At 36.7% G+C, this 21,326-nt stretch overlaps 1 protein-coding gene across 1 annotated transcript; it reads left to right on the top strand.

The window, feature by feature from the left end:
- Positions 1-4,116: 4,116 nt before the first annotated feature.
- On the top strand, positions 4,117-18,510 carry LOC138308149 (protein lev-9-like). The gene is made up of 5 exons (XM_069249089.1): positions 4,117-4,679; positions 8,227-8,391; positions 8,669-8,836; positions 11,045-11,212; positions 18,371-18,510. The coding sequence occupies exons 1-5, from the start codon at positions 4,481-4,483 to the stop codon at positions 18,508-18,510; spliced, it is 840 nt and encodes a 279-aa protein (XP_069105190.1). The 5' UTR covers positions 4,117-4,480.
- Positions 18,511-21,326: the final 2,816 nt, after the last annotated feature.

The following is a 21,326-nucleotide window of genomic DNA, read 5'->3' as shown; positions in this document are numbered from 1 at the left end:
GATTGTTAGATTGCATTTATTGGCGATATAAATGCAATCTGGGTTGCACATAAATAGAATAGCGCCCGTTAGGGCGTTATGAATATTTATCTGCCACCCAGATTGCATTTATATCTCCAATAAATGCAATCGAACAATACTTTAATTGTTATATTTACATTTTACTTTCTAGTTCAAATTAAAACATAATCTAAATGCGAGTGAATAATTGAATTTCCCGTTTCAGCCATTTAACCTCATCAGCCAAGTTCAATGTGACAAAAATAGTCCCTATCAAAAATTGAAAAGAAAACAAAATTTCAATGTTTTCAAATAGCTTTTTAGTTTACTTTCATTTATACAGACATTTAAAAGATTTTTTATAACCAAACTGGTTCATTCAACTACAATGTCAATTTTCCCCGCAAGGACTATCATGGTGTCAGTAAAAAAGACTCACATCCATTTATATAGATATTACTACACCAAGTCTACGCTGCATTTATTGGCTCACAATGCAGATCACGATTATCATTAGAGTAGTGGGAGTCGCTGTGGCAAAATGTAAATATAACATGTTAATATGTGTATTTACTGCGATAATAATAACATCGCAAAATGTTAAATCCATATCCACGCCAGTACTGTGTAGTTACTAATATTAGCTTGGTTTTAATTTACCAAATTCATAGTTTTACGTATGGTAGCCTGTCGTACGAATGGTGTTTTCAAAGGCCTACTGAGATGATGCGCGAAAATAAATCCCCGCGAATATGTTTAAACAGAAAATCGCGATACTTTACAACAACGAAACTAAACAACTATGCAGTATATCCACGTTTAAATAAAAGCTTCAGCGCCGGCCAAGGTGCGAAAGTACTTTAAGAGTATCTTATATTCGAGAATATTTCCCTATCAAACATACTAGAAGTCAAAGATGAACGATTTCAGTTTACATTAAATATTTAATTTGATTGTATCTCGATTATATTAATTATTTCGCTATTAAAATGGAATTTACTGTTTCTTTCTTTATACTTTGTGCTTACTGTCCATTGAATACAGATATCCAAATTTCTGTCCAAATAATTTATTGATTTCTGGATGTTGGGGCTCCACCTCCAGCCAGAAAATTAACACCAGTTGACCCATGTTATTGGTTTATTTCAGCCAATGCCATTTTCCCTTCTTGTGATTATTTTTTACATGTTTTTGATATCATATAATATATGTTGTATAACGGACTATTTCGAAGTGTTATTCGTACATTAGGTTCATGGACATTTTGCTTATGTCTGGGATAGTTCAAAATATCCTGACTAACCTGGATGGATATACATGTACAATGTATTCTCTCTTCCAGTCAAAGTAACATTCATAAAATCGTGTTCACAACCATTTTCATTTACATGTAAGTCTAACATAGTTTGATTTCAGTTGATCCCTGCTCTGCGATCACGTGTCGATAATATCACCAAATACACGGTAGGGGAACAGGATTCTTCTACAATACTGAATACAATTATTTGTTGTGTCATTAGTAAGTACAGATGTACTTGTTAAATGGTCGTTAAACAGCTTTAAATAATCACCTGATCACTGAAAAACCGAACCAACCCTCCTATGGGCACAACTGATAATTAACCTTTTTGCGGTGCATTATACTTTTACGTCGCCATAGTATGGCAGTAGTTTCATTGCTACAAAAACTTAATGGCCGAAACAGCACGTGTTATAGCACGTGGGTACATGGGATTTACCTTTACGTAAACACGTAGTTTGATCAGAAACAGTGACGGCGACATAGACAGATTCAAGCATACAACCCAGTAATGATAGATTGACTGCTCAGAATGTTGACATCGTCGCTTTTCACGATATCCTAAATTGCCATCGTCATAACATTTGAAATGTTTTGTCATATTTTCTGAAATAAATAATACCAGAAGAGATTTTTTTCCAAGACCAGCCCATACACTCTTTCAATGCTTGAAAACAAAACTTCTTCCGAGAATGATAAACCAAGTCATGATCCGAAAATGCTTTTCTACACAATACACATTCTTTTTAACCGAAAAAATCACATGTAATAACACTAACGCACTTTTACCAATTTCACCTAAAACTCAACTTACATACAAAAATGAAAAAATGTAGCACCAGATTTCAGGATTGTTTCTGAGACATTACTATAACCCGTTGTATGTTGGATTCTCCGCTTTAAGACACACCGAACTGTACACCTGACTGACGCCGTAATTCTATGATTGTTATAAATCCTTGGAGATCATATGATCTCGAAATGACAGGAAGTTTATATTACAAAGACCACCCTATTTCACTGATTAGAGACGTGAACTAGACCAACGTTTTATGTATGTGTACTGGTAATGTCGTGTTTATACCCGCGAGATTTGTCTTTATCGGGTGTTGTCCTATATCATGAATTGGTTAAGTGAGGGAGTTCACATAACGCGCATACAAAGTGTTTCCTGGCAAATTCAAGTCAAATTCAGAGTCAAATTCAGGTCATATTTACTTGAAGAAAGGCAAAACGGCGATTAACAGTTACAACAAAAAAGAGTCTATTAGATGAAAATCAATTGCAGAAATATTTGTTTCATTATCTAGATGGCTCAGAACTGCCTCCTATTATGCCCGCGTCACACTGTCCCGATATTGATATCCGATGGCCATACGAATACGATATTTTCAATTTCGGATGAAAATCGTCCCGAAGGAGGTGTTACCCGACGTCTTCACCGAAGTGATAACCGATGAAAATACGATGCCTAAAGAAGGATACGCGATTTTATTCGAATCAAACACGAAGGCTGAAAGAAGAACACACTAATGCTGAGCGAAGGTACAAATGTAACACGATGGTTATACGACATCGTGTTTCCAATACGCTGCTCGTACGAAGGCAACACGAAACCATCCGTTCTAGGAAATATAGAAAATGAAATCAAACATTTAAGAAATGCAATCAAATATCATTAAAGCTCAAACAAATATATTGTTTTAAGCACATATTAATGATTTAATTAAATCAAGTTGGCAATTAAAATAAGATGTTGTAGAATGTGTAGAAGAATTTTTTTGACATGTTTAAGTTTTATATGCCATAACTGGAAGAAACATTTTGACAGGTTGGTTTTTCTTCAGTAATTTTTGAAAACCATAACTTTTGAGAAATTCATTCACAATCATACCAAGGCGTGGGGAAACATGTATGATGCTTCATAAACATTTGCAAAAACACAGAATTTATGCACTATAATAATTCATGTTTTTTATATATATATATCTGAAGAAGTCACGTTATAATTATTTATATCACTGTAAAAATGTGAAATGAAATTGTAGACCACAACTTGGCTTCTTCGTGTGATAAAGAGTACTCATTTCATTACATTACTCACCTAGTACTGCAAAAATCCGTTTTGAGCTCTTATTTGAAATTATAAAATCAAAACCTTCATTTATGCATTGTAAGTATTGTAATAATCGATATATTGATAACTTTCAGTGGTGAATGACATTTAAATTTCTTCTTGATTCGTGAGCATACAAATTACGGCACATAATAACTTTAAGTGTTAAAGTTTCAATGTAAGTATAATCTTGAATCATTGCAGGATCGGTACATTAATTATAAATCTTCAAACACTCAAAACAAAGTTCTGTGCCAGCAATGGTTGTTCATCTTACTCTCAAAGTTGAAATAATAGAAGAAATGTAGCTGTCTGCTTTTTCCTATATATTATCATCATAACCTATCATTTCTGCTGTTTAACCAGGATGACAGAAAAAGATACTCTGGTGAGGTTCATTTAAGTGTTCATATGAGCGACTGAAATTACGTTGTCTTCGTCAACACCGTATTTCTATCGTGAAGCCATCGTACTAGGATACGATGTCTTCAAGACGGTCTTACGAGGGCTTCGCGTAGTCGTGTTGTTTTCTTCGAGACCATTGGATTACTTCGTATTTCCTTCGTACTGCATTCGTGATTATAAATGTGCCTCCGATGATTACACGATGGTAAGACGAATTGCCAAGATGTCCTCGCGATTGCCTTACGAAGGGCAAGATGGACACATGGATTCAACACGAAAATGAACCTTCGTATGGTATTCGGGCAACATTTTGGCATGCCAAAGATTTTAGGGTCACTCACAAAGTTACTGCCGAATCATGAGACAATTCCTCGTCGATCTTACGATAGCTAAAATGGCCTCGCAAATAGCCCGATGCGCTCACGATCCGTGCCGAATTTGGAAATTTTCTTTTTCGTGTGTCCATCCTGTGTCAACATCGGGACAGAGTGACGCCAGCGTTACCCAGATATGGTACATAAATATTTGTTTCATTATCCAGATTGCCCAGAGCTTCCCCCTATTACCCAGAGTGCCCTATATTTAAGGTACATAAATATTTGTTTCATTATCCAGATTGCCCAGAGCTGCCCTCTATTACCCAGAATGCCCTAATATATATGGTACATAGATATTTGTTCCATTATACAGATTGCCCAGAGCTGCCCCCTATTATCCATGCTTCACTTACGTCCGACAGTCGAAAGGTTGGCGTCACTGTGACATACACATGTGACGCAGGCTACGCCGGAATCGGAGATGATCAAAGAAAGTGCGTTGGGAATGGCCAATGGAAGGGGTCGACATTTGAATGTCGGGGTAAGTTTTGATTATAAGTAAACTATTTCGAATGAAAGGAAGGGATATGACTATTTCATCTTTGTATATTGTGTTTGTTTACTATTAGGTTTTCAATTTTAGTTTAAGTATTAAAATGTATTGATGCTGTGTGTTTACAATTATTGTAAAAAAATATTGCTAACATACTACTAAGTAAATGATATCACAGGGACAGACGACTGGTCTGTATTGGCTAATTAAGCATTAGTGAGGCACTCAACACGGATATATGGTGCCTTCAGACCTCGTGAGTACATGTATATCCCTCTTGTGTATAATCAGCATCAGGGCAAAACTCACAATGCTTTATAAACGATTAAATAATATGAATAGAAATTACGTTATGATCTTTTCTTGAAAACAAACAACCAATACAATTAAAAATATTGGATTAAATTGTAACAGCTTGTTTTAATTATTTGATAACCACAGCAGGATACTTATTATCACATGACGAGCAGGCAAAATACATTTAAACAGGTAAATTCCTTCCCCCTGGGTTAACCAAAGCAGGTTGAAATGTTACCTAAACTAACAATATACAACTGACTAGAATTGAGTACTTCAGGTACATGCAACGGTGAACACCCTATGCTGAGTATCTACCAGCTGATACCTTCGGCAGTGTAAACCTTGGCAAAGTTTGCATGTAACTGACCCAATTGCAATTTGGCTGTTGATTCAGGCCAGATCAACGGGTCTCCACCGTACTCCCTGGGTAAATCCTTGGCGAGTATTTCATATCCATATTATCCAATACGGATAACTACCATGTTTCCACCACGGAGAAACCTAAAACTGTATCCATTCTACAGTTACCATATCTCTCCCAATTCGACCCCTTGGATTCACTAGGAACTAAGAGGAGGAGTTTACTGTTAAACTAATTGTTACAACCTAATATAAGACATAATATTTAATATTTCTTGACTTCTAAATCCATAGCGAGCCAGTACCCTACTATATATAATACATACAAATCAAAATTTATAACACGCCAGTTAGATATCAGACTGCGACAGAAGTTATATGTCACTTTGTGGTTGCCAAGTCACTGTCCATGAACCACCCGTTAAAGTGTCACATCATTACAGCAGATTCACGCGCAGAACACAAATTGATGGCTAATAGTTCCATTCCACAGCGCTGGTCTTGTTCCGTCCCATCCTTAGTTTAACTACAATGGAATAATAATAATTATGAGAATAAAACGGCAGCAGAATATGATAAAATAATTCAACAATTACTTAACTACTTAATTTGTATATACAAAATTTATCGGTAACCTCACTAAGTTATCTGAAAATATTTTTTATTATTTTTTATGAAAAACATTATTAAGGTGCTGATTGGGATGGGAAGTTGGATAACTTTTTTTATTAGTCTCAATTGGTCATTGGATATTTCGTCCTTAGATGTCTGCGCAGCAGCGTTGTAGATGTGACGCTTTGCGCATGTCACTCCCAAACAGGGGGAGCAAATTAAATGACTACAGCCTACCTGTTGCACTAACCAATTATAAAACTAAAAAATAATGTGTTTAATTTTGAAAAAAAAATTAGTTTTATTACAACCATATTAGTAACAAATAATTGCAATGGCATTAAACGAAAAATGTATTTCATTCTTATTTATCACTTTTTCTTGTCGTTGTTTAATAAAACTCTTCAAAACGATCATAAATGGATGATTGTATGATAAAAAGAAGGTAATTGTAGTTCAATTTGACGCTGCAAGTGATGATATTGTTTAAAGGGACAATCCAGTCTAAGAGTACATTAAAATTTTCACATATTTCAAAAACAAGCTAGTTCTAATAGAAATTAGATTATTTGGTTTTACTGTGATATGCCAGAAAAGCTCAGTGATATGTGTGTGGAATGTCCAAACTCGCTTACTGTCCGCAATTAAACATTGTGGTCGGACGTCTTGTATGCTGAACCCTGACCCTTGCCAGTGTAGTAAAGAATTTGTTGTCTAAAACAACTCAAATCGCTTTTACAGTAGTGTGTTTACCTTATTAGATGCATGTTCTTGTCTAAAAATGATTTCATCAACTCCTCAGTGGATATGTATTGCATTTTTGAACGTACGTGACTTTGGCTCGGGTATGGATACAGCGTACATGTTTATTGTGCCTGCTTAATTGTATTGATCAACGATTTGGAAATTCAATAAATGCTGTAACCTAATTTTTGAACTTTTCATAAGTTTTCTAAACTGAACAAACCCAATACTTTCAGCCAAAATCTGTAAAAAAAAACAACAAAGAAAATGTGAGTTTTCACCCTTTGACCTTTGATATTTGAAATTACCATGAGCGCAGAAAAATCGGATATTCTGGATAGCATACAATATGCAACTGACCCTAAAGTATCTTCATGCAAAATATTTTGCTTATCACTGAGTGGTCATAAAACGGCCATAAGTGATACCCCTCCTTTGTCAATGTTTCTTGTAATAGGTTTCAAAAGGAATGTAGAACAATACATTGATGTGTTTTTTTTGCTTCGTAGTTATGCAACAGAATTATCCTCATTGAATTGCCCCTTTAATAATAGATCTGCCGCCTGATTGTTAATTACATGTACAGTAGAGACCTAGGTGAATAGATGCAGCATAGGACAATCAATGAGTGTGTTATTTCAACGACCGATGTGATGATGCACGTTCTTAGAAACAATAGGCCACAAACTGTCACATATTGGTGCCACGATTATCATTATTGTAATCAATGCTCTTTAAGTTCTGTCCCCACAAAACAGACTCCCGCCGAGACGACTGTAATCGTTATTATCTTCAGACAAAATCCATATGTCATGATAGCTTACGATGAGTTGTTTAGTCTCTACATTCGAAATGGTTACTGGTACCAACACTCAGTGGTAGTGTGATCGTGATGGGGAGGATGTGACTGTTAAGTTCAGTCATTTGATTGTGTATTCTAAAAAAGAATAAATAATGTGGTACCAATCCTTTATATAGTTCGTCTACATAGTGCAATTCGTTATTCGTGAATAGCTGTAATGTATTTGATACATCTATCAGGAAACCCATTTCAAAATGTGGTGTTTATCATGCTTTAATACGTAAACCTACATGTATTTTAACAAAACACATATGTGTACCTGTGACGTTTCACAAATGTAATGATTATTTCATATGTGACGTCTCATTCTCCCAAAGCCTACACACGTTAGGTGTTGATCTGACAAAAATCTCTTCCTTTCAAAGAAATCGTTTCTACCGACAAATAATAATGACGAAGCAAAATATAATCCGAAATACTGTTTAATTATGCATTTTTTCCACACCTAAGCGTGTATTACCGACTGGTCTTGGGCAATACAGGATTATCTAACCTCAAGAACACAAAATGTTGTTAATCTCGATGCTTTGTAACCCTCGGGTAGAATATCCCAATCCTTTTTATCCAGATATAGAAGAGTCATATACTATTGCATGAACATTAAATTGTATTGTACAGTGATAGTGATAACGTTTATAATACCTTGTGTCCTTATAGATTGTGGGCCACCACCTGATATTCCCTTTGGTACAGTACAGCCAGGGGATAACTTGGTGGGTACTGACAGATTCTACCTATGTGGTGTCCTGTCCACCCCCGACGCCAACGCCTTCATCACGTGCCAGACAGATGGACAATGGTCAACTGCAACCTTTACTTGTGGTAAGGATAGCGACTAAAGACTGTCTGTTGACAGTGCTTGTAACGTTTCCCCAGTAACTCTTGTATTGTAGTACTACTTTTGTTTTACGCCCTGTAAATTACCAACCAGAAACAGAGTGGTCAGGATTTGTAAGACTACACACATGTGGATATCAAAGCGATATAACTGGAGAGCATACGAAATAACAATTTGTGTATTTACATTACACAAAATTATTGTCATGTGTTGTCCTGTTATAGCTTAGCATTACTGTACACCGTCTCCCTTATATTTCAGTGTGTCCTGACCCCCCTAGTGTGCCAAACGCCTCGCCTTCCAGTAGCGACAAGGTGGTGGGCACGGTTATCACCTTTACCTGTGATACGGGATACGTGGCCACGGGGACATCCTCTATCACCTGTCTGTCTACTGGAGCGTGGGAATCTCTAACATTCACGTGCACAGGTAATATTGATGATTCTTAATTTTCACCTGGACAGGTAAGTTATATAATTCACCAAGGTCACGTGCACAAGTAAGTTACATAATTCAAACACGTGCTATGCATAGGTAGAACAGTTTTAGCACAATTAAGTCAAACTTCGTTAGAATTATTAGTCTGGGATATTCATTACTTTCACATTATGTCCTAATTGGTACTTTCTGAGTCCATAAAAGGACAGGGCCAGATAAGGTCAATATTAGAAGATCTTCTGCATGATGTCACAGATGTGATGGATTGAAAGGTCAATTTTGTTTTGTTTATTACTCCAAAAGTTTAGGTCTTTTGTCAATTTAGGACCATATGTGGCACTATATAAAACTATATGCTTCCTTTATAGTCCTGACCGACTTCACGAGCCTAATGGCTTCAACAGGCCAATATAGCATTTAAACGTTTTTGGATTTTTCTATAACAAGCAGACCCGTTTAACAATTCATGGATGTGAACTTTTCGCATCTGCATATTTCAAATATTTTTGGTTGTGCAGTTAAGAGGCGCGTCCTGTCGTGAATCCTGATAGTCAGCGCTACAGTGCCGACATACTCTTCAATGACTACCAATGTGTAGCCCCTGTTCATGTTGGGGGTACCGGTGAGATACTGTTCTTTAAATATATTACGCCATACATGTATTAACCTGGGCATAAGATGTAAGAACTAACAGAAAACGGGAATAAACACAAATGTCAGAATCAAAGCGGGGAAGGGCTTGAGTCTGGCCAGCGAAGGACCGGAAGAGTAATACCAATTCCGGTGTAGCAAGTGCAAGGATAGACAAAAAATAGAGTGATGCTAACTACATTGGATGGATACTCTACTCCACTCTCCACGACCTCCACGACATTAAAGATCGTAGCGAGATCTTGAAACTTTTTGAAAACCATCTTCAGTGTGACTGTTATCACGACACTGATACGCTTATACCGCACACAAAAATTGCTTTGCGCCACATTCTTGACGTCAACGGTACAATATAAGTACAAATGTTCCACGACAAAACATGCTGCCGGTACGATATAGTTTACGAATAGGCCTGGATGCTGCTACACTCTAGGAGATCGCATCACTCTAGTATTACGCTGCTCCCACGAGTATCACGTTTGCGCTACGTTATTTCAAAGACTTTTTCAAGACCGACCGACGTTTACTATATATACGATGTCTTTGAGCCCCCTCTCTTAGTTTTATTCTTGCTTTTCAGGAGATAACACCTTAAAATTGAAAATCAAGCTTTGCTGCACCTTGTGCTATTGCAAGGTCAGCAAAGTATATTTTAAGTCAAGATGGCAATAGCGCTATTGCTGCAGAGAAGGGGAAGAAGAATGAGAAAACGGAGGGTGATTTTCGTAAACCCCTGTCTCGACCACCTCTATTTTTCCCTCTCACACATATGTAATTACTGTTTTAATGTGGCTGTAATGACGGTCAGACTATAAATGAAGGGTGGCTGTTTAATCTGTATTGAGACAGATGTGGTGACATCGTAAAATGGTCCTGGGGGCCTCGTCGTGCTAATGTACCATGGTGCTCTTGATCGTGGTAAAATCGGGACTTTCCTTCGTAGGCGCGTAGCGTAGACTTAATGATATCGTAGTTAAAACGTAGCCGTCAGCGAAGAGAGTGTTGCATCATAGTTTTGACGACCAAATCACGTGAGTTTCTATAACGCTGCACCCGCTGCCACTACGCTCCATCTACGACTTTAATACGATGCCATTGCGACCCTCAAACACCCCGACTTCGATACGTAAATTTTGAGTATGTTCAAAATAGTCGTAGCACAGCAATGCTCTACCACTCTCTATCCCGCGTAATGACGACCTACCTGCGTTGTTAATACGCCCCTAAAGACCTCGCCACGACGTTGTAACGACTTGCTACGATCGAAATGATTTTCTAGGTTGTAGTGCGGTCTTCGTCCAGTGTGAAGGGGGCATTAACAAGGCCAGGAATCCCGAACAGCACGATATCAAGTGTGACTTCAATGGCAATAAGAATGAATCACATGGCGACCAAAGTTCTTTTATTGGATTTTAGTCTGAATAGCTAATTATGTGAATTTATCAAGTAATCGGAGAAAATACTAATAAAAATTGCCTTCTGGCAAATATCACATTCCACGAGCCGATGTGGATTTGATATTAATGTTAATATAATATTTTGTTTTAGATTGTGGAGACCCTCCAACAGTGTCCGGAACTTCTGTCCAGTCTGGGTCAAACCTTGTCGGTAGTGACAGATTCTACCTGTGTGACACGCACGCCAACGTACTGTCTAACAACTACAGAACTTGCCAGGATACAGGGGAGTGGTCAACGACACCGATCTCATGTGGAAGTATGTACAGTTACACAATCGTAACATGTGGGAGTATGTATAGATACACAAACGTAACATTTGGGAGTATGCATAGTTACACAAACGTAACATATGGGAGTATGTATAGTTACACAAACGTAACGTGTGGGAGTATGTATAGTTACACAAACTTAGCATGTGGGAGTATGTATAGTTACACAAACGTAGCATGTGGGAGTTTGTATAGTTACACAAACTTAGCATGTGGGAGTATGTATAGTTACACAAACTTAGCATGTGGGAGTTGTATAGTTACACAAACTAATGTGGGAGTATGTATAGTTACACAAACGTAACATGTGGGAGTATGTATAGTTACACAAACGTAACTGTGGGATTATGTGTAACATTGGGAGTATGTATAGTTACACAAACGTAACATGTGGGAGTATGTATAGTTACACAAACTAGCATGTGGGAGTATGTATAGTTACACAACGTAACATATGGGAGTATGTATAGTTACACAAACTTAGCATGTGGGAGTATGTATAGTTACACAAACTTAGCATGTGGGAGTATGTATAGTTACACAAACGTAACATGTGGGAGTATGTATAGTTACACAAACGTAACATGTGGGAGTATGTATAGTTACACAAACTTAGCATGTGGGAGTATGTATAGTTACACAAACGTAACATGTGGGAGTATGTATAGTTACACAAACGTAACATGTGGGAGTATGTATAGTTACACAAACGTAGCATGTGGGAGTTTGTATAGTTACACAAACGTAACATGTGGGAGTATGTATAGTTACACAAACGTAACATGTGGGAGTATGTATAGTTACACAAACGTAGCATGTGGGAGTATGTATAGTTACACAAACGTAACGTGTGGGAGTATGTATAGTTACACAAACGTAACATGTGGGAGTATGTATAGTTACACAAACGTAGCATGTGGGAGTATGTATAGTTACACAAACGTAACATGTGGGAGTATGTATAGTTACACAAACGTAACATGTGGGAGTATGTATAGTTACACAAACGTAACGTGTGGGAGTATGTATAGTTACACAAACGTAACGTGTGGGAGTATGTATAGTTACACAAACGTAACATGTGGGGGTATGTAAAGTTACACAAACGTAGCATGTGGGAGTTTGTATAGTTACACAAACGTAACGTGTGGGAGTATGTATAGTTACACAAACGTAACATGTGGGAGTATGTATAGTTACACAAACGTAACATGTGGGAGTATGTATAGTTACACAAACGTAACGTGTGGGAGTATGTATAGTTACACAATAGTAACATGTGGGGTATGTATAGTTACACAAACGTAACATGTGGGAGTATGTATAGTTACACAAACGTAACGTGTGGGAGTATGTATAGTTACACAAACGTAACGTGTGGGGGTATGTATAGTTACACAAACGTAACGTGTGGGAGTATGTATAGTTACACAAACGTAACATGTGGGGTATGTAAGTTACACAAACGTAACATGTGGGAGTATGTATAGTTACACAAACGTAACGTGTGGGAGTATGTATAGTTACACAAACGTAACGTGTGGGAGTATGTATAGTTACACAAACGTAACATGTGGGGTATGTAAAGTTACACAAACGTAACATGTGGGAGTATGTATAGTTACACAAACGTAACATGTGGGAGTATGTATAGTTACACAAACGTAACATGTGGGAGTATGTATAGTTACACAAACGTAGTAACATGTGGGAGTATGTATAGTTACACAAACGTAACATGTGGGAGTATGTATAGTTACACAAACGTAACATGTGGGAGTATGTATAGTTACACAAACGTAACATGTGGGAGTATGTATAGTTACACAAACGTAACTGTGGGAGTATGTATAGTTACACAAACGTAACATGTGGGAGTATGTAATAGTTACACAAATAACACACAAACGTAACGTGTGGGAGTATGTATAGTTACACAAACGTAACATGTGGGAGTATGTATAGTTACACAAACGTAACATGTGGGAGTATGTATAGTTACACAAACGTAACATGTGGGGTATGTAAGTTACACAAACGTAACATGTGGGAGTATGTATAGTTACACAAACGTAACATGTGGGAGTATGTATAGTTACACAAACGTAACATGTGGGAGTATGTATAGTTACACAAACGTAACATGTGGGAGTATGTATAGTTACACAAACGTAACGTGTGGGAGTATGTATAGTTACACAAACGTAACATGTGGGAGTATGTATAGTTACACAAACGTAGCATGTGGGTTTGGAGTACTGTGGGTGTATAGTTACACAAACGTAACGTGTGGGAGTATGTATAGTTACACAAACGTAACGTGTGGGAGTATGTATAGTTACACAAACGTAACATGTGGGAGTATGTATAGTTACACAAACGTAACGTGTGGGAGTATGTATAGTTACACAAACGTAACATGTGGGAGTATGTATAGTTACACAAACGTAACATGTGGGAGTATGTATAGTTACACAAACGTAACATGTGGGAGTATGTATAGTTACACAAACGTAACGTGTGGGAGTATGTATAGTTACACAAACGTAACATGTGGGAGTATGTATAGTTACACAAACGTAACATGTGGGAGTATGTATAGTTACACAAACGTAACATGTGGGAGTTGGAGTATGTATAGTTACACAAACGTAACGTGTGGGAGTATGTATAGTTACACAAACGTAACGTGTGGGAGTATGTATAGTTACACAAACGTAACGTGTGGGAGTATGTATAGTTACACAAACGTAACGTGTGGGAGTATGTATAGTTACACAAACGTAACATGTGGGAGTATGTATAGTTACACAAACGTAACATGTGGGAGTATGTATAGTTACACAAACGTAACATGTGGGAGTATGTATAGTTACACAAATATAACATGTAGTGAGTATGTATAGTTACACAAACGTAACATGTGGGAGTATGTATAGTTACACAAACGTAACATGTGGGAGTATGTATAGTTACACAAACGTAACGTGTGGGAGTATGTTTAGTTACACAAACGTAACATGTTGGAGTATGTATAGTTACACAAACGTAACATGTGGGAGTATGTATAGTTACACAAACGTAACATGTGGGAGTATGTATAGTTACACAAACGTAACATGTGGGAGTATGTATAGTTACACAAACGTAACGTGTGGGAGTATGTATAGTTACACAAACGTAACGTGTGGGAGTATGTATAGTTACACAAACGTAACATGTGGGAGTATGTATAGTTACACAAACGTAACATGTGGGAGTATGTATAGTTACACAAACGTAACATGTGGGAGTATGTATAGTTACACAAACGTAACGTGTGGGAGTATGTATAGTTACACAAACGTAACATGTGGGAGTATGTATAGTTACACAAACGTAACATGTGGGAGTATGTATAGTTACACAAACGTAACATGTGGGAGTATGTATAGTTACACAAACGTAACGTGTGGGAGTATGTATGTATAGTTACACAAACGTAACATGTGGGGGTATGTATAGTTACACAAACGTAACGTGTGGGAGTATGTATAGTTACACAAACGTAACGTGTGGGAGTATGTATAGTTACACAAACGTAACGTGTGGGAGTATGTATAGTTACACAAACGTAACGTGTGGGAGTATGTATAGTTACACAAACGTAACTGTGGGAGTATGTATAGTTACACAAACGTAACATGTGGGGGTATGTATAGTTACACAAACGTAACGTGTGGGAGTATGTATAGTTACACAAACGTAACGTGTGGGAGTATGTATAGTTACACAAACGTAACGTGTGGGAGTATGTTATAGTTACACAAACGTAACGTGTGGGAGTATGTATAGTTACACAAACGTAACGTGTGGGAGTATGTATAGTTACACAAACGTAACGTGTGGGAGTATGTATAGTTACACAAACGTAACGTGGGGGTATGTATATTACACAAAGTAGTGTGGGGTAATGTATAGTTACACAAACGTAACATGTGGGAGTATGTATAGTTACACAAACGTAACATGTGGGAGTATGTATAGTTACACAAACGTAACATGTGGGAGTATGTATAGTTACACAAACGTAACATGTGGGAGTATGTATAGTTACACAAACGTAACGTGTGGGAGTATGTATAGTTACACAAACGTAACGTGTGGGAGTATGTATAGTTACACAAACGTAACATGTGGGAGTATGTATAGTTACACAAACGTAACGTGTGGGAGTATGTATAGTTACACAAACGTAACGTGTGGGAGTATGTATAGTTACACAAACGTAACTGTGGGAGTATGTATAGTTACACAAACGTAAGTGTGGGAGTATGTATAGTTACACAAACGTAACGTGTGGGGAGTATGTATAGTTACACAAACGTAACGTGTGGGGAGTATGTATAGTTACACAAACGTAACGTGTGGGAGTATGTATAGTTACACAAACGTAACGTGTGGGAGTATGTATAGTTACACAAACGTAACATGTGGGAGTATGTATAGTTACACAAACGTAACATGTGGGAGTATGTATAGTTTCACAAACGTAACATGTGGGAGTAATATAGTTACACAAACGTAAATGTGGGAGTATGTATAGTTACACACACGTAACATGTGGGAGTATGTATAGTTACACAAACGTAACATGTGGGAGTATGTATAGTTACACAAACGTAACATGTGGGAGTATGTATAGTTACACAAACGTAACATGTGGGAGTATGTATAGTTACACAAACGTAACATGTGGGAGTATGTATAGTTACACAAACGTAGCATGTGGGAGTATGTATAGTTACACAAACGTAACATGTGGGAGTATGTATAGTTACACAATAGTAACATGTGGGAGTATGTATAGTTACACAAACGTAACGTGTGGGAGTATGTATAGTTACACAAACGTAACATGTGGGAGTATGTATAGTTACACAAACGTAACATGTGGGAGTATGTATAGTTACACAAACGTAACGTGTGGGAGTATGTATAGTTACACAAACGTAACATGTGGGAGTATGTATAGTTACACAAACGTAACATGTGGGAGTATGTATAGTTACACAAACGTAACATGTGGGAGTATGTATAGTTACACAAACGTAACGTGTGGGAGTATGTATAGTTACACAAACGTAACATGTGGGAGTATGTATAGTTACACAAACGTAACATATGGGAGTATGTATAGTTACACAAACGTAACATGTGGGAGTATGTATAGTTACACAAACGTAACGTGTGGGAGTATGTATAGTTACACAAACGTAACGTGTGGGAGTATGTATAGTTACACAAACGTAACGTGTGGGAGTATGTATAGTTACACAAACGTAACGTGTGGGAGTATGTATAGTTACACAAACGTATCGTGTGGGAGTATGTATAGTTACACAAACGTAACATGTGGGAGTATGTATAGTACACAAACGTAACATGTGGGAGTATGTATAGTTACACAAACGTAACATGTGGGGTATGTATAGTTACACAAACGTAACGTGTGGGAGTATGTATAGTTACACAAACTTAGCATGTGGGAGTATGTATAGTTACACAATCGTAACGTATGGGAGTATGTATAGTTACACAAATGTAACGTGTGGGAGTATGTATAGTTACACAAACGTAACGTGTGGGAGTATTTATAGTTACACAAAGGTATCGTGTGGGAGTATGTATAGTTACACAAACGTAACGTGCGGGGTATGTATAGTTACACAAACGTAACGTGTGGGAGTATGTATAGTTACACAAACTTAGCATGTGGGAGTATGTATAGTTACACAATCGTAACATATAGTGGTATGTATAGTTACACAAACGTAACATATGGGAGTATGTATAGTTACACAAACGTAACATATGGGAGTATGTATAGTTACACAAACGTAACGTATGGGAGTATGTATAGTTACACAAACGTAACGTGTGGGAGTATGTATAGTTATACACAAACTTAGCATGTGGGAGTATGTATAGTTACACAAACGTAACATGTTGGAGTATGTATAGTTACACAAACGTAACATGTGGGAGTATGTTTAGTTACACAAACGTAACATGTGGGAGTATGTATAGTTACACAAATGTAACGTGTGGGAGTATGTATAGTTACACAATAGTAACATGTGGGGGTATGTATAGTTACACAAACGTATCGTGTGGGAGTATGTATAGTTACACAATAGTAACATGTGGGGGTATGTATAGTTACACAAACGTATCGTGTGGGAGTATGTATAGTTACACAATAGTAACATGTGGGGGTATGTATAGTTACACAAACGTATCGTATGGAAGTATGTATAGTTACACAAACGTAACATGTGGGAGTATATATAGTTACACAAACGTAACGTGTGGGAGTATGTATAGTTACACAAACGTAACATGTGGGAGTATGTATAGTTACACAAACGTAACGTGTGGGAGTATGTATAGTTACACAATAGTAACATGTGGGGGTATGTATAGTTACACAAACGTAACGTGTGGGAGTATGTATAGTTACACAAACGTATCGTGTGGGAGTATGTATAGTTACACAAACGTATCGTGTGGGAGTATGTATAGTTACACAAACGTAACATGTGGGAGTATGTATAGCTACACAAACGTAACATGTGGGAGTATGTATAGCTACACAAACATAACATGTGGGAGTATGTATAGTTACACAATAGTATGTGGGAGTATATATAGTTACACAATCGTAACATATGGACGTAGTCAACAACAAACATATATATATATATGTATGTTAAAAGTATAGTTAAAATCACATGCTATTTTGTGGTGGTATACTGGGACGTGCGTTGTTAACAATAAGCATACGATATGGTTAAACAAATATCACATATGGAAATGGCAATAGTAGGACCATTAAACATCTATAGGCACCGTGTAATATTGCAGGGGAAAAGGTGATATAATAATGTCATGTTTATCTGACAGATTACATGTAATTAATACGTGCATTAAGTATTATGATTTTCATTGTGTGATATTGTTACGTATTTGCAATACATTTAATACTAAGCCCATATCATTTCATTCATATTATATTGATTTGATATAATTACTGACAAATTTTATATATCACAGACTGCAATTTCTATATACATTTAATAATTACTTGATGGTATTTATGACAGCTTGGCCGAACGCGGTTTTTTCACTGCTCCAGCCAACAACAGGATGTCCAACAGGTTTCCTATCTGGTTCCCGAACCTGGCATACTGAAGAGTTTGGCTCCTCTTCCAGGTCAGAGAACTTCCTGGCAGGTAGAGTCTAGATGTTATTTACAACGTCATAATTATAGTGATTAATCTCATTACTTTGTACTTCTATAATAAATTAAACATGATAATACCTTACAGATAACTAACGAAAAGATTCATACAATCGATATCCCATCACGTTGCGCGATATATTCAATTTTCCATACAAACAAACACATTTTAACCTTATAAATTCTGGATAAAGTTACAAAATGGTCTCGTTCTAACATGTCCGGAGCGAAACAAGATTGAGCTATGTACTATCAGATGCCCATGGATATGTCTATCTGAGCATTAGACAAAGGATCGATTTCCTTCGTGGGCGGTATTAGAACATTCCTGTAACAGCACATTAACATCAATTAAAACCTTAATCAAAATTAGTATTTTTATATTGCTTAAATAAAAAGTATATCATAATAGGATATGCATCTGGAGGGCACGTCGAATGGCACTTCTGCTCTAAAACGGACCCGACCGTCAACACGGGACCAGCAGAATGGCCAGCAGGAACCTACTGTATCTTAAGATACACAAGTACCTGTCCAACAGGTATGGATGTAATGAACTCTCTCGCCATGTACACGGCCAAATTTATATGACTTTGCTATGTTAGAAGTAAAGGTTATTGCATGGCTTTCGGATAAGAAGGGATTTATTACACCCGAGGGGGTAATAGTTCACTGACTGACTACACACTTCTAACCTCGCTTAAAGGAAAAGTGTGGCCAATAAATCTCTTTTGAGTCCATACATAATCCCCTTTCATGACCAATCAGGATTATCACATAACCGTGAAAGGAGGTGGACATGTGTGCAGTCGACCATGATAACAAATGCTGTAAGAGAGAGGAGATAATCATTACTCACCTTGTTCTAAGGGGTGACAGTCGTTTCGGTACTGAGTAGTTTCGGTACTTCAAAAAAATACAATGCAATGAGAAAATCACATTTATTTAAATATACATTAAAAAGCTTCATTAATTATTTTTTCAATTAAAGTTATATGTGCCGTAACTAGGTAAAAATTTTAGCATGTTATTTTTTCTTCATTAATCTATTGAAAACCATGAGATTTGATAAATTAAGCCGTGAAAACTATTCAAATGGCTTCAGATGGAAAAATTATGTACTGTACAATTGTTGATTTTTTATGCCTTATGTATGTTTAGGTGGGATTTTTATCTGTCGAAATCACTTTACAATTACTTATAACCCTGTAAAATGTTAAAGGAAATTGTAGACCACAATTTGGCTTCATGGTCTGACCGTAGGTACTCATTTCGCTCCACTATAGATGTACATAAAATGACTTTTGGCAGTACAGCTAAAAATCATTTTCTGCTCTGATTTGTATTTGTAAAATTAAAACCAATGCATTGAAAATACTGTTATTTTCAAAATGTTGGATGACGAATAACATATTAAAAGCTTATCTTGATTCGTTAGTATGAAAAATACGGCATATATAGCTTTAATTATCATCTGATAGCAATTTCGTATTGTAAGGAAAAGTTTCAAGTCTTCAGGAACATTAAATATCAACAAATGACCTCTTGAAAATGATATATATGCACAGTATGAAACAATTGGATTACTAATTATCAAGCTCTGTTCAGAGATTGCAAGAAAAATAAGTAAATAATAAAAAAAGATTTGTCGCAAACTTAAATATAAGTAATATTTATTGTAAGTAATGTTTATTTAATATTAATTTCATCTTTGCTTTCAATTGATAGAATGCATATCCCCTAAAGATATTTTGATGCAGCATTTCGCAGAGTCAAAGTTTTTGTCTCTACACATGGCAAAGATCTGTATGCTCCTTACGATGGACAATGAGAAACTGATGTATTAACATTGAGCATAAAAATCCCTAATACTGAAAAGTACTTACAAGCATAATAGGTACAGGTAAACCAAAACAGGCAACAATCGGAGAGTCAAAGGTATAGGGATGGAAAGGTTTGTGTTTTTCAATCAACCTGTCTTTTTGTTGGAGGTTAAGCATGCAGTAAGTCAGTTATTGCATGATTTCTCGTCACTCGGGACTTATTACTCTCTCGCTTCGCTCGGGTATAATAAATATCTTATTACTCGAAAGCCATGCAATAACCTTTACTTACTGCATGCTTCTTAACCTCAAACAAAAAGACAGGTTGATTGAAAAATATTCACCCTTCCATTCCTTTACCACACTTTATCATTGTTCTGTGTTTGATTTACTTGTGTTTATTATACTTGTGAGTTCTTTTCGGTATTCAGGGTTCCTGACTCAATGTTAATACATCAGTTTGCTATTACTCATCGTAATGATCACATGGATGTTTGTCATGTGTACAGAAAAAATCGTTGACTGGGAAATGCTGCCCCAAATTATCTACATATCAATTATGTACAATTGTGTTATTTTCTTATTGATTTGTTGTTTTTAAACATTTTTCAACATTGGTTAGTTGATGTATTGATTTACCTATTTTTAGAATCAGAACAATTGGAGTAATGGGAATTTCCCATCTCTTACCGCATTTGTTATCATGGTCGATTGCACACATGTCCAGCCACTGTCATCGCCATATAGTCCTGATTAATCATGAAAGAGGGAATGCAGTCCAATTCATGTCCATGTAATCCTGAATGGCTATGAAAGTGGTATGTGTGGACTGTGGTAGATATGTATTGACCACGTTTGTGAGATGTTGGGGGTATACAGTTTTACGTTTAAGTTTACGAATATTTACTCTGATGTTTCAGGCTTTATTAGTGGGTATATTTATCCTGTTGTTTCAGACTTTAGTAGTCGGTATCTTTATCTTTATTTTCCATACAT

This window comes from Argopecten irradians, chromosome 14 (genome assembly GCF_041381155.1).
Source record: "Argopecten irradians isolate NY chromosome 14, Ai_NY, whole genome shotgun sequence".
Lineage (NCBI taxonomy): Eukaryota > Metazoa > Mollusca > Bivalvia > Pectinida > Pectinidae > Argopecten > Argopecten irradians.
This window is presented reverse-complemented; position numbering and strand designations above follow the sequence as displayed.

Coding starts and splice junctions, on each gene's coding strand:
- LOC138308149 (XM_069249089.1), top strand. CDS start 4,481: ATGGTACATAGATATTTGTTCCATTATACAGATTGCCCAGAGCTGCCC. Junction 8,392..8,668: donor AACTGCAACCTTTACTTGTG/GTAAGGATAGCG, acceptor CTTATATTTCAG/TGTGTCCTGACCCCCCTAGT. Junction 11,213..18,370: donor GACACCGATCTCATGTGGAA/GTATGTACAGTT, acceptor TATTTATGACAG/CTTGGCCGAACGCGGTTTTT.